This window comes from Stegodyphus dumicola, chromosome X1 (genome assembly GCF_044657685.1).
Source record: "Stegodyphus dumicola isolate Sdum_Otavi_A_Nest chromosome X1, ASM4465768v1".
Classification (NCBI taxonomy): domain Eukaryota; kingdom Metazoa; phylum Arthropoda; class Arachnida; order Araneae; family Eresidae; genus Stegodyphus; species Stegodyphus dumicola.
The window spans coordinates 221,900,276-221,916,201 of NC_140780.1; the positions used below are offsets into that span (position 1 = coordinate 221,900,276).

At 32.1% G+C, this 15,926-nt stretch overlaps 1 protein-coding gene across 4 annotated transcripts in view; it reads left to right on the top strand.

Annotated features, from left to right (window-relative positions):
• Positions 1 to 15,926, top strand: part of LOC118197335 (GDP-D-glucose phosphorylase 1) — a 39,231-nt gene that overhangs the window by 15,872 nt on the left and 7,433 nt on the right. For all 4 annotated transcript variants that reach the window (XM_035368832.2, XM_085808568.1, XM_085808567.1 and 1 more), the window contains 2 exons: positions 14,136 to 14,239; positions 14,334 to 14,488. In XM_035368832.2, coding sequence (XP_035224723.1) covers positions 14,136 to 14,239; positions 14,334 to 14,488 — 259 coding nt within the window. The remainder of the gene's footprint in view (positions 1 to 14,135; positions 14,240 to 14,333; positions 14,489 to 15,926) is intronic.

Genomic DNA, 15,926 nt, shown 5'->3' on the forward strand with positions numbered 1-15,926 from the left:
GAGTTGAACTGGATGACTGATTAGCTGTTGGCGCTGGACCCATAACCCTGGTGGCAGTGGTGATAAGGCAAAGCATAATTTGCTTCCCTTAAATAAAGCTAAGACTAAACTAAATAAAACTCATGCTTTATTCCGTAAATAAAATAAAAGAGCTAACACTGTAGCCTTTACATTTAAAATCATTTAGTGAAAGCGAACTAGCATAATGCTAACTGATAATCACACAAGATAACAAGAACAAGCTTCACCGATACCGGCGTACATATATATTATACTCGGCCAACCCACCGATCTTGACGTCATTGGCAACCACGTTAGCTTACCGCCGATCGACCTCCGATCAAAATTTGCATGTGGAAAACTAAAGCCAATAGCATGCACATAATATGTTTATGCATGCGTGTTTAATGTATAACGGATGGTATAAGCTAGGCTAAAATTATCTATTTCAGTTAATGTTGCAGCTTGCATTGTTTCTTAGTCTTCTAATTGGATCCGGCTTATTATTTTTTGCAGACTGTTAGAGCAATTTTATAAAAAGTAAACTTAAACTTTTGATTATGTCAAAAAGAGTTTCCGATTCTGAAGCTGCCAAAGGATCTACAAAGCGAAAGTATGTTTTGATGTACCACTTCTGATAGCGAAGAAAGTGACAGAGAGGTTATTGAAAACCAAAAAATTTCCATTGACAAGTTAGTCGGTATTCTCGACACAGCAATTACAGGACTTGAACAGTGGAACTGAACAAGAAATTATGTATGTTTACAGAATTAAAGAGAACGTATTAACACAAAAAACAAAGCAACTTAAACAACTTACATTAAAAGAAAAGTTTAATAAAGTAAACAAATAAATATTAAGCTTTTTTTAAATAAATTTTGATACCCTTTAGATCATAATTGCTTTTTATTTCATAAATTACGGTTTCATATTTTTAATTTTATAATTTCTGCATTCCATCTTACCAGATTTAAATTGAAGATCTATAATCCAGAAAAACCCCTAATCCGGAATCTCCGAAGTCCCGATGAGTCCGGATTAAAGACTTTGTACTGTATTAGTTTTAAATTTTTACCTTGAAATCTTGCCTAAAATCAAACGGCGAACCCTAGGTGTACCCAGACTGGGCTCACCGATAATCTAGGACAACTGAGAGTCTGTATTCTTTGTTTCTCTGCATCTCATCGGTCAGTTTATTGACAACAGTACTCGTTTCAGCACTCTTTTCAAAGCTCTGTTCAATCAGTGTGCCACTTTGGGCACACCCACAGAATTAAAACGATTAAGTGCTATCTTCACAAAATTTTACTTGTGTATTCCTCTAGGCCTAATTAGACTGCCTACTTTTTTTTTTTTTTTATCAAAACTCCTACTTTAAAAGGTAGCGTGATGGAAAGGGTTAATTAAAGCTCATCATGTAATATAGAAACTAAATGGTAATGATTAAAAAATCGAAGCATTAATAAACCCGATGAACCACGTACAGCACATATGGTAGTATATCTTGAAAGAATATATTACAGGCCTGTACTGAATATCACACTTGTAGTCATACGTAAAAGAAGTTAAGAACAGATTGCAGTAATTTTTTAATATTAGACTTGTAATTTCTAACTTCCTTCCCTTGGAATGGAAAAATGAACTTAGATGTGACTTTAACGAGTATATTACAGGGTCAACTGACATAATTTAGTACAATTCTTATAAAGAAGTGAACTATAGTATTTGTATGCTCAAATAATTATTTCAAAAGAGTTTAGGCAGCCAAGTCTTTCAGATGTTTTCTTGTTGCCAATTTGCTTTCTAATACTTCCCAACTGCTTCTTGGAGCAGTAATGCTCCATACATACTACACCTCGGAACACTGCCTACCACTCAGTGCAGGCTTGTAACATTGAACAACACTCAAATGGTATCCAAAACAAGAATAAACACTTTTTTACTAATTTTGGTAAGTTGAAAATGAATATGACAGTTAAATAACTGAAGTTTTGAAAAATCCAGTAATAATTGATGCTATGGCCATGCCATGTAAATTGTTTATGTTGTTATTGCACTGCTTTCATACACAGTGTAAGTACAGTATATGGTACATATTTAACTGCTACTGCTTAAAATATGATAAGATATATGATGAGTACCACAAAAAATTTTCAGAGTTCCACTTTTACTGTAGAAATTACTTTTTATAAGTAAAATTAACTAGTGGAATAAGAAAATTACATTCAGAAAAAATATAGAAGAAGGTGATAATCTATGTAAAGAAGGCTGTGTGATCTAAATCAGTGAAAAAAGAGTGAAGTGTAAAGTGGTTATTATGAAGGCAAAATTAAAGAGCTGGGGGGAGAGAACATCCTTATTTTATACAAAATGTAAGGATGTTTACAGAACTCTTTCTAGAATTGCAATAAACAAAGTACACAAATCAACTTATAACCCTTTCTTGAACAAGTTTAAATCAAATATATTGATTAATAATGCTATATCATCAATTGTTCTCATCAATAGCTTGGTGTTATTCTCCAAGATGATTCACCTGAAGACTCTTGTATATATGTAGGTGGATCCAAAAATAGTAATAAAGTATTAGTATTTGAAACGTAATTATTGTGAAGGGAATACTTTATCCCCAGAATGTAGGCAGATGGCACTAATTACCTAGCTGAGGTTGTGTGGGTAGGTAGAGTAAGTTTGCAGATCCGTCAGAGTGATTGAAATGGCAAAACGTTCAGAAAAGAGGTTTCGCTTGGAGATGCAAGTTATGATTCGTCATCCTGAAAAAGTATCTGGAAGGTCGCCATACTATTACTCCCTATCATTTTTGTACCACTTAGACAAGGTTCTGTGAAGCCATCAGACGCAAGCATCCTCCTGCATGGCAATGCCTGTCCCCATACTGCTCACCAAACTCAAGAATTGCTGCAAACATTTTAAGTGAGAAATCTGGAGTCAGCCCCCCCATACAGCCCAGTGACTATTTTCTTTTTTCAGAAATTGAAGGATCCTGAGGTTCTTTTCAGACAATGATGTGAAAACAGCCACTGAGAAACTGTCTCAATGGGCAGGGATGAGATTTCTACAAAGCCGCGTTAAACTAGTTGGTCCTGCATTCAAATAAATGCCTAAATAGATTTGGTGTTTACATGGAAAAATGATAGGCAAGTATGCCTCTTAATTCCCTTTTGTATTTTCTGTCTGTTGTTAATAAATAATATTTTATTACCCTTGTAAGTGCATTAAAGAGAATAGTGATATTCCTAATGTTTATAAGAACATTCCATTCACACAAATAAATTTCTCATATTAGAAAGCTCCTTGTCCAGACGGCATTTTAACTAAACTTAAGCTTCAATTAAATCATTTTATTCCCAGTAAATGTCTTCATTGTCTTTCAAAATGTTTCAGAATCAGAAAGGTCTTTCTTTTTGCCAAAAAAAAAAAGCGATAGGAATCCTGAAGATCGACGTTCGTAATGCTTGATCAATCTTCTAGTATAAACTGGAATTCCAGAGAGAGCACTTCTTGTTGACTCAGACATCAGCTTCATAATCGCATCATCATCATCAGAGTCTATCAGTTCGGATTCAGAAATCATTGTTTAGCTGTAAATGTACTAGATGCAGTTATTCAACAAATATTTATCAAAAAGAAAATAAATTATATTCTGCCGTTTTTTGTTTTGATCTGAAGAAAGCATTCAATTAATTATGATGGCAGTTGTCTTACAAGCATTTTAAAATTCTGCTTGCCCACCCATTCTTTACTTTATGATCGCTAACTTTTTTAAAAAAATAGAAAGAGTACATTCAATAATTCAATTTTCAAATGCTCATAGTCTAGAGCCATGATTCCCACTATGGGTCCCACGCCCCACAAGGGGGCAATGCGACTGTTAAGGGGAGCAATTCGAAAATGGACTTGTCCAGAGTTTAAGGGGACAAAGGATGCTCTAATGTGTTTCACGAAGTCAAAATTTTCGAAATTTCATTTTTTATTCCACAAAATAAAGAAAAATGTAAGTGATGTATACGTAAAAAAAGTTTTTAAATTGTGGTGCATTTTAAATGTTTTATAAAGAATTCTTGCTGTAGACATGAATGTTTAAATGCTTTTAAATAACTGACACATTATGCTTTCCAGACATTTCTCGCACATTTCAGCCAACGAATTTATTTTATTTTTTACTGTAGGAATGGCAACTGGTATATTATTCTTTCCTTGAATGGCAACAGCAGCTGCTTTCAGCTTTGTGTATATTGATCTTATATTTATTTCTTTCAGCCCTTAGAGAACTGAAGGGTACAAGCAAGAAAAAACGTTTCTCGGTATTCAAAGGCATATTTAAAATTTGGTTTCATACCTGGTCGCATATTTCACAAGTGCACATCTGTGTAGCCACCGAGGGAGTGGCTTCTAGGATGGACCAATGAGCATCCAGTAATATTTCTGTCGTGTTACATGACCTTTTGCACACTTTAAGATTTAAGCAAGGTGGTTGAAAATATTTTGCCACGCAATTTCCTGTACAAATTTCTGTACATCGTCTATTTCTTCTGAAAATTTTCATTGTGAAGTTAGATCAGTTATAAGCAATTATAAAGATTTCACTACCTGGTTGAAAGAATTTGAAATAAATACAAACACAAAACTACTTCGCAAAAATGTTCATGCGAAATATTACTTAATAAGTGATAAATAAGACATAAGAAATATGTGATACACATCTGAGCCCTTGCAGTGTATATGAAAAAGATGTTCTATAATAATAGGTGAATACAGAATTTTATTCAAGGTGAACTTCACTAATTTGCATTTAATATGTTAAATTTCACATTTAATAACTGCTCACTCCTAAATATCCTGTCTACGCAAGAAATACTCATAAAACAGAACAACGAATTCACAATGAATATATTCAATTTATTCACATATAACTTTTAATGTTAACAATGGATATAATCAGATCGTACACAATAGGTATTCTGAATCTTATACAGTCAAAATCAAAAGAATGCAAGCACTGAAATAGGAAAACATTCATTGTAACACTTCCAGTCCTTCTCAGTTCAGTAAAAAATTTTACACATGAATTCTCTTAATCCACATTTGTTAGTAAAGTGGATTAAGAGATTTCGTATTCGAGGCTTATTGTAATTGAGTCATTTTCTGGGCGTAAAGAACGATAATATGCCATCAACATCAATCCAAATATCGATGCATGATAAATACTGCGAAAGTGAAATCTCAGCGATTAATTAAACTCATAAAACGAAAGCACTACGAGCTTTTCTACTTTTATGCCATACATTTGTAACTGCAAAACAAATGCAAATTAAAACGTAAAGAACATATGCTCATATGCACGAAAATTTAGCGTCACAAAAGCAAAAGAAGCTCATTGGTCCATTTTCGAAACCCCTCCCTCAGTGGCTACGTTGATATGCACTTGTGAAATATGCTACCTGGTCCATAAACGGTCAACTTTTGTCCTTTTATGCCAATAATGCCTGAGCAACAAATCAATGAAACTAGGCTGTCTTGAGGCACATTTGAAAGCGAAATATAATGCTGATCTTAATTCAGATTTAAATTATTGTCACATTTTAAGGAAAATTTTTGAAAAAAGAGTAAATATTAAAGTGTCTATTTACTGCTCATAATGCAACTATTAATCATGCTCTTGAGGCTATTTATAAAATTTCATTATTCATCGCTTAATCTGAGAAAAGCCATACTATAGGGGAGAATTTAATCAAACCATCAATATCAGCATTTAAAACTGTTCTAAAAAAAGATGACAAAGACGTTAAAGCTATGCCACTAAATAACAGTACTGTTTGCAGAAGAAAGATTAAATGAGTGAGGATATTGAAATACAACTTGTTGAAAAGCTGAAAACAAGAAAATTTTTGGTGCAAATGGATGAACCAACTTTGAGAGAAAATGAAGCCGTACTTGTAACTTGTGTAAGATATATTCATGAAGGGAATTTTGCCGAAGAAATGTTCTGTAAATTATTAGAAAGCACCACTACCTCCAAACATATATTTTTAATAAGCTAAAAATTACTTAGATATAAAAAATATACCAATAAAAAATATAATACATCTTGTACTGCAGATAGTGCTCCTAATATGATAGTTGAAAAATAAAATAAAGCACGAAATAAGAAAAGGGTTGCTTAAAATTGATAAAAGATGAGAATCCAGAAATGCTTCTTAGTTATTCATAGAGAAAACCTGGTAGCTAAAAACAATTCGCCTGTTCTAAATGAAGTACTAAATTCAGTTATAAAGTGTATCAGTGCTATTAAAGCTAGGGCCAAATGTGAACGCCTTTTCATGTTATTTTATGAAGAACAAAATGAAGACTATATGAGACTTGTACTTCACACTGAAGTTAGAAGGCTGTTGAAAGGGAACTGCTTGGAAAGATTTATGAAACTATTTGATACTCTTAGTTATTTTTTAAGCGACAAACCTGAAATGAAAAATCTGTTAACGGATGATAACAAGGCAATTGTGAGTTATTTAGCCAATATCTTTGAAAAATTAAATATATTAAATAAGCAACTTCAAGGAGCAAATAAAACTTATGATGCTAAAGGAAGATATTTGGTTTCATTATCTTCGTTGAATTATACTATTTACCACAAAAATTTTGAAAAGTATCATTGGCTCCAAAAATGTGACACTATACTTGTTATTGTTGATCATCTGAGAATTTTATCGGCTGATTTAAAAGATTTTGTAACTTAAAACAAATTGATTTTCCAACTTGGATGATGCAGCTAATGCTAGTGGATTTGGCTGATATTTCAAATATGCAGTAAAAAGAACTCGCAGAAATGCAAAATGATGAGTCAATTAAAACTTTATTTAATATAAAAGGAGCGATGACATAGCTTTGTAAGGAAACCAGAATCAAATATCCAAATGCAACAAAATTTGGAAGAGAACTATTGTTACCATTTCCATCTTCATATTTTGCTGAATGTGGATTTAGTGCCATAAATGATTTGCTGCTAAAAAAAATAAATAAAAAATAAAAAAAAAGTAAAAATAAAAAATTGGTTGGATATAATGAAACCGGGAGACTTGAGCCTCAAGTTATCTAAATTGGAACCTAACATAAAATTTCTTTGCAACAAATATCACGCGCAAGGAACTCGCTAAATTTAAATAATAAAAATTACTAATACTTAAAATAAAAAACTTTCACTAAAATGAGTTTTTCCTTGAATTTCAGTTCTGCATGTTTTGAAAGTTCACTTACTGTGTTTGCTCACAAAATTTCGTAGTCATTTCTTCCTAAAAGCTATTATTCAAGTTTCTTTCGTGAATATTTCAATTTTTAAATATTAAAAAACATGTATATGCTAGGAAGAGCTTAAAAATTTTAGAGAGGATTAGGTGGGGTATAGCACAAAAAAGGTTGGGAAACACTGGTCTAGACGCTGATCTAAAGATTTATATCTTAGTACTGAATTATGGAATGTTACAATAAAATTGTTTCACTTATTCCTTCTCATATTCTCTCATCATCACTTTTCACTAATGATACTGATTTTATAATAAATGGTAAATCAAGAAAATAAAATTAATCTGTAATGAAATTCTCTAAATATTCAACACTCTTGATGAATAACAAAAACTTATTATCTCTGAAGAGAAATCTCATGCCTTAATTAATCACATGCCCGATCAAGAATTGCAAAGAAACCTAATGCATAAATTTAAAATGTCAAAATTGACAAACAGCTAAAATATCTTGTAATAATCCCTGATAATGACTTTTTATGAGCTCATCACCCAAGATACCTTAAGCATATAGCATGTGCTCTTCATAAAATGAGAAGTTGTATTTGAAGAATTATGAAAATTTTACATAGTATAAATTACTAAAAAGACCATCATTTATGCATTAGTAATGTGGCCATTGTTTATGGACAGTATACCCCTCAAAAATTATCCTCAATTCAACGTCTATTTTCTTTGCATTTCACCATTATGCATGCAGTGCCTACCAGCGGCTGAGCAAAAAGGTGTTGAATGCTGGTAGTTCGGTTTAGTTCAGGTTTCTAGTCCTGGTGAATGGGCTGGCTGCATGGGCATTTTCATGGTTTTCCCCATGTGCAATGTGTATATGTGTCAGTTTCCCATAGAAAATTACAAATTTCTCCACATCCCTCTCCTTAGGCAAACAGCCCTGGAGTGCTTTGCCATAATCAAACAAACGAAGCCAGAAACATTATGTATTCATGTGGAAGTTCATACTCAGGAATTCATATTATTTCAACTAAATCGAGATACCGATAGTCAGGGTGTAATTTTTACCATTAATTTCAAAATTTTTACATAATCTTTTCCTCTGCATTCTTGCACTACCTGCAAATTATATCCACATTAGTTTGATAGAAGACCCATCACCTATGTTCTGTGTAGCTGGTACAAATGAATCAAAGACTGATGATCGTATTGGTTGCGTTATTTATGTTATGTTTAATGATTATTCATCTAAGGAACGAAAATGTCGTCATCTTGAAAACTGATGACAGTGTTTTCAAGCTGAAGAAAGTCGATAAAAATTGCAATAACCCATTACCTCTGAAACCTTCATTTTAATAGTTTCCGTACTATCCATGCCATTTAAAATCCAAGTTATTTCTCACTAACTGTTAAAACATCAATTATTTAAGCAGATCATATCAATAACTTAGTATCAAACTTACTTGGATTAGAGCTCATTCTGGATAAATGGGAATGCAAATTGAACTTTGAACGAAGAGTGTTAAGTTAGAAATTTATTTCATAAAATACAATTTTAATGAGTGACGTCTGTTATATTATTGAAAAATTTAGAGGGAATAAACAGCTTTGCCCTTTGCTTTGTAAATGGGGAGTCGTAAATTAGTTTTAGTCTCAAACCTCTTTCAAAGATAAAATTACTTTGTTGTTTTTCTCTGATGGTTTTCATGGCTTTAGGCACTGATATAGGGGCTGCTGTATATGATTACATGTGAAGGTGGGTTGGTATGCATTGGATAGATGAAAAAAACTCTTAATAGATAGACTGAAAGAATACGAAAAACACCTGTAATTTTATAAACACAAAATTCATCTGTTACAGAATGTGCATCACAGGTATCAAATGGCATTAAAATTGATCAGACAACTTAATAGAGTGCTGCTTTATTTATCTCACATTGGTGCACAAAATTATAAAGGTCATGAAACATCCAAAGAAAAATCTCCCTGACCTTCATATAATACTTTTGAGGCAAATGTGATATCTGGTGACTATCTATGAACCTGAAGTCATCAATAATCTAATACAGATACTCAATAATACATCAATAATCTAATACAAAATCAAGAAGCGGATATTTTAACAAAGTATCTACCTAGGGTGAAATTAAAAGATGGACTATTAAAGTATGGACATGACTGACTGATTAAAATTATATCTATAAATACAAATAAGGGGGAATTGATAGTACTTGTTTATAAAGCATAATTTTAAGTTTTAATATTTTGGCAACATTGATATTAAATTGTAAAAAAGAATGAGTTAAAAATGTATCTGGAAGAGAGAGAGTTTCATTATTATGGTTTCGTAGAATGTGGTAAGATTTCTTATGTCTGATTTTCTTTAATAAAGTTTTCTTTTTGTATATTGCCATAATGTATTTTTGTTAGAAGTGGATGATTCTTTTGAGAATGTTATATATATGCCAATCTTAAAAACCAACAATCTACTTCCACATATGTACAGTACATGTAATGGACATTCTCTTAATTTATTGAGAGTATTTGCTTGACGTTTTGGGGTTGGGATGGCCATTATATCAGCCTTGGTATTCACTATTTGAAAGGATGACCATATCGTTTTCTCCCATTTCTCAATCTGAAAAGGTGGAGTGAACTGTCAGTTTGATGTGCTTGCAGACTTAACAACAACTCATCAAAGGTCTTTGTGTTAAGAATCCAGTTTTCCCTGCCGTTCCCTCTTCATTTTTGCAGCTTCAGAATTCAGCATAACCTTATTCGTGAATTGTAAACAGAGCCTTGGAATATCTTTGCAAGATTTCTTGAAGTTTATGCTTCACTTTCTAGCAATATGCCAAAATGGAAAAGAGGACTGATTAAGGAAGAAATATAAAAGCTTTTTCACGAGTTCATATACACTGGTTATCATAAATTAAGGAAAAATCACAAAAATAGTGATAATTCCCTCAAAAATAAGCCAAACCGTGTACAATTTTAATATGTTGCCAAGTAAGAGTAGTTGTGTAAAACTGCAATATCCAAATTAGTGGCGCTGCACTCGGAATACGTCATCTGCGAGAAGAATAAAAGTCCATGTTTGAGAGCAAGCCCACATATTTTACTGTGATAGTGACATCAGAAATGTGAGATAGCCAATTCGTAACAATGACCTCCAGGCATCATTTGCCTGCAGAACTACGATGGAAAGTCATTGGGAGACTAGAGGCAGGAAAAAGTCAAACAGAAGTGGCCAGATTGCTAAATGTGAGTCCTTCTGTGGTTCATAGACTTTGGAGGCGATTTCAAACCACAGATTCAGCATCTGGGAGGTTAAGCCAAGGACGGCCAACTGCTATGAGCGCCGATGACCGTTATTTGACATTATGTGCACGCAGGAATAGAACCGCTACTCCGACACTTCTTAGATCCTCCCTTGCTGCAGCTACCGGAAGGTTGGTGTCAACGTCAACTGTGCGTAGAAGGCTTCACGAAGGTGGTATGTATGTGAGACGACCAGTCATTTGCGTGCCACTCACGTCACACCATAGGAGGAACCGTTTGCAGTATAACGACAACATGTCCACTGGACGCCTGATCAGGTTTAGTCTAGAAAGTTCAGGTTCAGGTTTAGTCTAGAAAGCGATAGTAGGCATTATTTGATATGGACAGAACCTGGAACCCTTTATCATCTGTCAAACATCCGTTAAAGAGATGCATACGGAAGAGGCAGTGTCTGTGTTTGGGGTGGTATCTCTTTGGGTGAACGCACAGACCTCCATGTCTTTCCAACGGAAACCGTGAATGCTCCGGTTTATAGAGATGACATCTTTGATGCTTATGTGCGCCCATGTGCCGGGGCAATAGGTGATGCTTTCCTGTTCAGGACAATAATGCAAGACCACACAGGGCTCGCATCGTAGATGATTATCTTCAACAGGAAACAATTATGCACATGGAGTGGCCAGCTCGATCCCCAGACTTGAATCCTATCGAGCAAGTTTGGGATGCTTTAGAGAGACGTCTAGCTGCTCTCAATCCACCCCCTCAGACCCTTGCAGCGCTTGCAACTGCTTTGCAAGAGCAGTGGCTCTCGCTTCCTATGCAACTGATAGACCGCATAATTGAAAGCATCACGCATCGCTGTATTGTTTCTAGAGGCGACCATATTCCATATTGAAGGTACTGTTCCTATAGCAAACTAACACCTTCGATTTGTTCATTGTATGCATGTGCTAATTTCTATACTACCATAATAGTCTGGTAATTTATTTTTATGTTATTTGATACCTTACTATATGTTGTTTATTGTGGGTAAGTTTCATAAAATTCTACATGTAACTTTTTCAGTAATCATGATTTTTCCTTAATTTATGATAACCAGTGTAGTTCTAAATTATGCAACATCATAAAAGTTAGAATCATAATACAAGGTATTGAAGATGGCAACTAACTATCTTGTAACTGCCCATTCTTTCAAAACTGTATGCACCGTACAATGTTCCCGTTCTGATTTGGAAGATTTTCACCATAAAAAATGTGCATTATAGGGTAAAGAAATCGTATTTAAACTAAACACTGCAAATTATAAATTCTTGACAATTTTCTCTCAAATTTTTAATATTTATTAGATTTAAAATTTTAACTTCTCTTCAGTTTAAATTTTAACATTCCCATACAATTTAAATATCCTCATTAATATTTTATTTTTTAATCATTTTTTCCAAGGGGGAAAATTTTAAAGAATTTGGATATTTTTGATAAAATATGCAACAAAACAAACTAAAAATTACAAGAAAATATGACAATAAGTAACTTTTCTAGTTGCTGCAATATTTGCATGGTGTCCTTTTGGTTTACAAAGTCATAGATGTTTGCAAATTTAAGAAAATAAGTTCGTGGGATCTGTGGAAAAACATCTTAGATGTATTAGAAAATGAGTTGGAGATCTCACAAATCAAAAAGACTAGAAATATGTATAAAATAATTAAATATGGAGGAATTTTGTAACATAATTTTAAAATAAAAGTATATATAATAAAGTAATTCTTGTTAACACTTTATCAAAGCACTTAATTTGGTAAGGTAAATTAAAATTATTATTTAAAAACTCAATTTTTTTTAAAGGAAAGCTATGTTTTAATATGGAGAAACAAATTGACATCTTCTATACTGGAAATATACATTCGCGTTTAGCATACCATTGAGTAATCTATTTGTGCCTTTAAATTTCCCTCTAGAGGGAAAAGCATTGAGTAGTTTAGCCAGTAATCTCTACATTCCCTTTCCTTCCATAAAGTTAATGAATCTCTTTAAGGGTGAATCAAAATGTCTAAAGGGCAATTGTTCAAACAGCATGGAACTACTTTAAAAGAAGATCTGATCCTCTATAAAATCTGAAAACTCTCATCAGTTTCTATCAGGACCTATTCTAGTTCATTAAACCCTTGATATATCATTGATATTTTGTTGAAGCTTTGGATTTGTACAAATGACTATATTAAATGATAAATAATTGTCAAATGCTTAGTTTGTTCCTTATATGTCAACATTTTTTCTTGTTGTGCTGTAAAATTGGCATGAAAAACATTTCTTCTTGAAAAATGTTTGTTTCTAATTCTGAAGTTGAACATATGAACTTGTTTTCAGACAACAGACAGTTCTTCACTTCTGGAAAAAATTTAAACTGTTTAATTATTTACTGTAGTTTTGATATACTTACAGCTAATTAAAGTAAGCACAAGTTGTTAAAATTCTTACAAAACAGATAAAACCAGCTTCCTTTACTTTGGTAAGTTTTTACTGCGTTAGACTTTCATAAGTACTGGAGTCAATTTATAGTTTTGAAAGAATAGAATAAAAATTGTTTTCAGTGAATTTTTAGATCAGATTTATTACATCTTTTTTCTACTCACATTTTTTTAAGATAATTTTTCAGGAATTGTTTGGTCATCAACAACCAGGCACTTGCTATATTGAACTGTGCAAAATAAAGTAACATGACATTAAATTACATATATGAGAGTGCTGGCTATTTCAGATGCATCTCCAAGATTAAACAAAATTAAGTAATAAATAAATAATATTAAATAAAGATTAAATGATGGTGGATAAATTTTTTTATTTTTATTTTTTTATTTTTTACAACATAACTCAAACTTTTCACAAAAGAGAAATAAATTTCACAAAATAAATCAACTCATGAAATTAATCAAAAACTTCACTATACACAATGTTTGGGGTAAAAACATTGTTATAACACATGTGAGATAGGATTTTCTCAATATATTATTACATAAACATGAGTTGCTTTTGCTTAGAAAGATTACTTCCTCCCTTAGACATGTATTTTGCCATAATTAATAATGCATTACTGAGAAATGCTAGGCTCATTCTTGCACTAAAATACCACTGTATCAGAAAACAAATATTCCAACTCCCCCCTCGAAAGTAAACCCAACCAGTCAGTCAGTCAGTCCACATTCAGTTTATTGTAGATCAGAAATATCTTTTCTCTTTGTATGCTTATTTTTTTCAGAAATTAAGTTTCTATTGGAGGGGCAACTACCTTGTTTTGGGGCAAATCCAAAATCATACAGGTGAATGTAATATGCTGCAGTAAAAAATATTTTTTACATTTTAATTGTTTTAATTTGAATTTATATAACTTTTAAATATCCAAATTCAGTGATGGGCCTATCAATAAAATCAACATGGTATGTTTTGTTGAAAAATTAGTAACATAATGAGTTAATATATTAAATTTACTATGTTGTAATTGATATTTCATAATAAATTTTTCCAATTATGTGTTTATTAACTGCTATTTAAGCAACCACTTATATGTATTTTGCTTCTTGACTTTTTTAGCCTGTGGTATGTTTGATGAGAGAATGTTATGTATTGAAGTGCTTCCCATCAGAAGGGTTTGTTTTCCAGCTGTTAGAAAAAGAAAATATTGAGATAGTTGCCAGGTAAATTATTTTAGCAATAAATGGTTTTTATCAATTTTAAATACTATTCTTCCACATAATAATTACCTTCTGCCATTTTGAAAACTTTAAATAGGTCTGTAATGAAGTTAATAGAATTTCTATTAGCAAAGAAAATTGCTCACAATGTTTTGATAATGAGAGGAAGTTCCTTCAGTGAGAGTTCTTCACAGAAAAATGACCTGTTCAATTCAATTCGAATATATGTTTGGGCAAGAAAACCTTCTTTTGGTAAGTTATGATTCAGCACTTTAGTATCAATTTTAAAATTAATATATTACTTTCAGTTTCCAAGCAGTGTAAGAATATTTTCATTTATGAGTTAAACTAATATCAGAAAGCTGTTCAAAGTCAGTGTAATTGAATACAGATTTAGACCTCATGAACAGATGCATAAATTATGTTCCTTTTATATCTGTTACAAACAAATGATTTGATAACTTAAAAATACCAATGATTTCAGGAGAGTAAATATATTTTAGTAATAATTTGCTTTGATCATGCATTACTCATCAAGGTCATGAAAGCAGTAGGTTTTTCTCTTTTAATTTAAATATATTTTGTTTTCAAATTTAAAAAAAAAAAAACAATCCTTCTAATCTACTTTGCCAAAAGTCTCAGGTGGAAATACATTTTCTCTGCATTCTGAGTGGCTACAATTCCAAAACACAGAACACAGTAACTTAACTAAATTTACATAACTAAAATTTATTTGTATACACAAGTGAACAAACTTTGGTAAAGGTTAGACTTTACCAAAGTTATTTTTGTGAAGTGTTAAAATGAATTTTACTTTTTGAATTAGATTCTATTTTATGAATTTCTATAACTAACGAAAGAGTTTTCTTTACCAAATGCACTGAAAATGTAATACTAATTTGTCTGGAAAATAATAAGTATATTTTGATGAGTGTTTATCGCAGGATCTCATTTTTAATTACACTGAAAAATATTTAAAATTATTAATTTTTCAATTTCAAAAACCATTCATCTTAGATGTGCATGTAAAAACTAATTTTATTTAAGCATTTATGATTATAGGATGAATTTTAATACAATGTAATATCAAGCATCTCTTACAAATATTATGTAATTACATAAGATACATAGAATAATGCTGAATGATGTTAGTACACTTTTAATATAAGCAAAATTTAATTTCTATATTAGGATTATTCAATTATGGCAAAGCACACGAGGGCTATCTGCCTAAAGGGAGGGATGCCTTTGTGGAGGACTTTCTAAGGGAAACTGGCTCGTATCCACATTACACATGGGGAAAACCACAAAAACGCCCATGCAGCCAGCCCATTCGCGGGATTTGAACCTCGGATCGAACTACCAGTGTTCAGCGTCTTTACCACTCGGCCGCTGGTAGGCATTTCTGTATTTGGAATCAGGAAAATATTCTACCATGAAGTGATTTTAATATATATATTAACTGAAGTGATTTCTGTTACTTATTTCACAATAACTTACTTTTATCAATTAAAACACAATCATTAAAATAGTCATTACAATTGTATGTGACTTCAGTTCCCATAAGTTTGCATATTGCCCAGGTTGTTTCATGGCTTCCTATTTCTGTAACATAAATATGAAGTAGTTTTCTTTAGAAAGTTTAACATAAAAATAGATTTCCTAAGGTAGGTAACTGCACTTATATTTC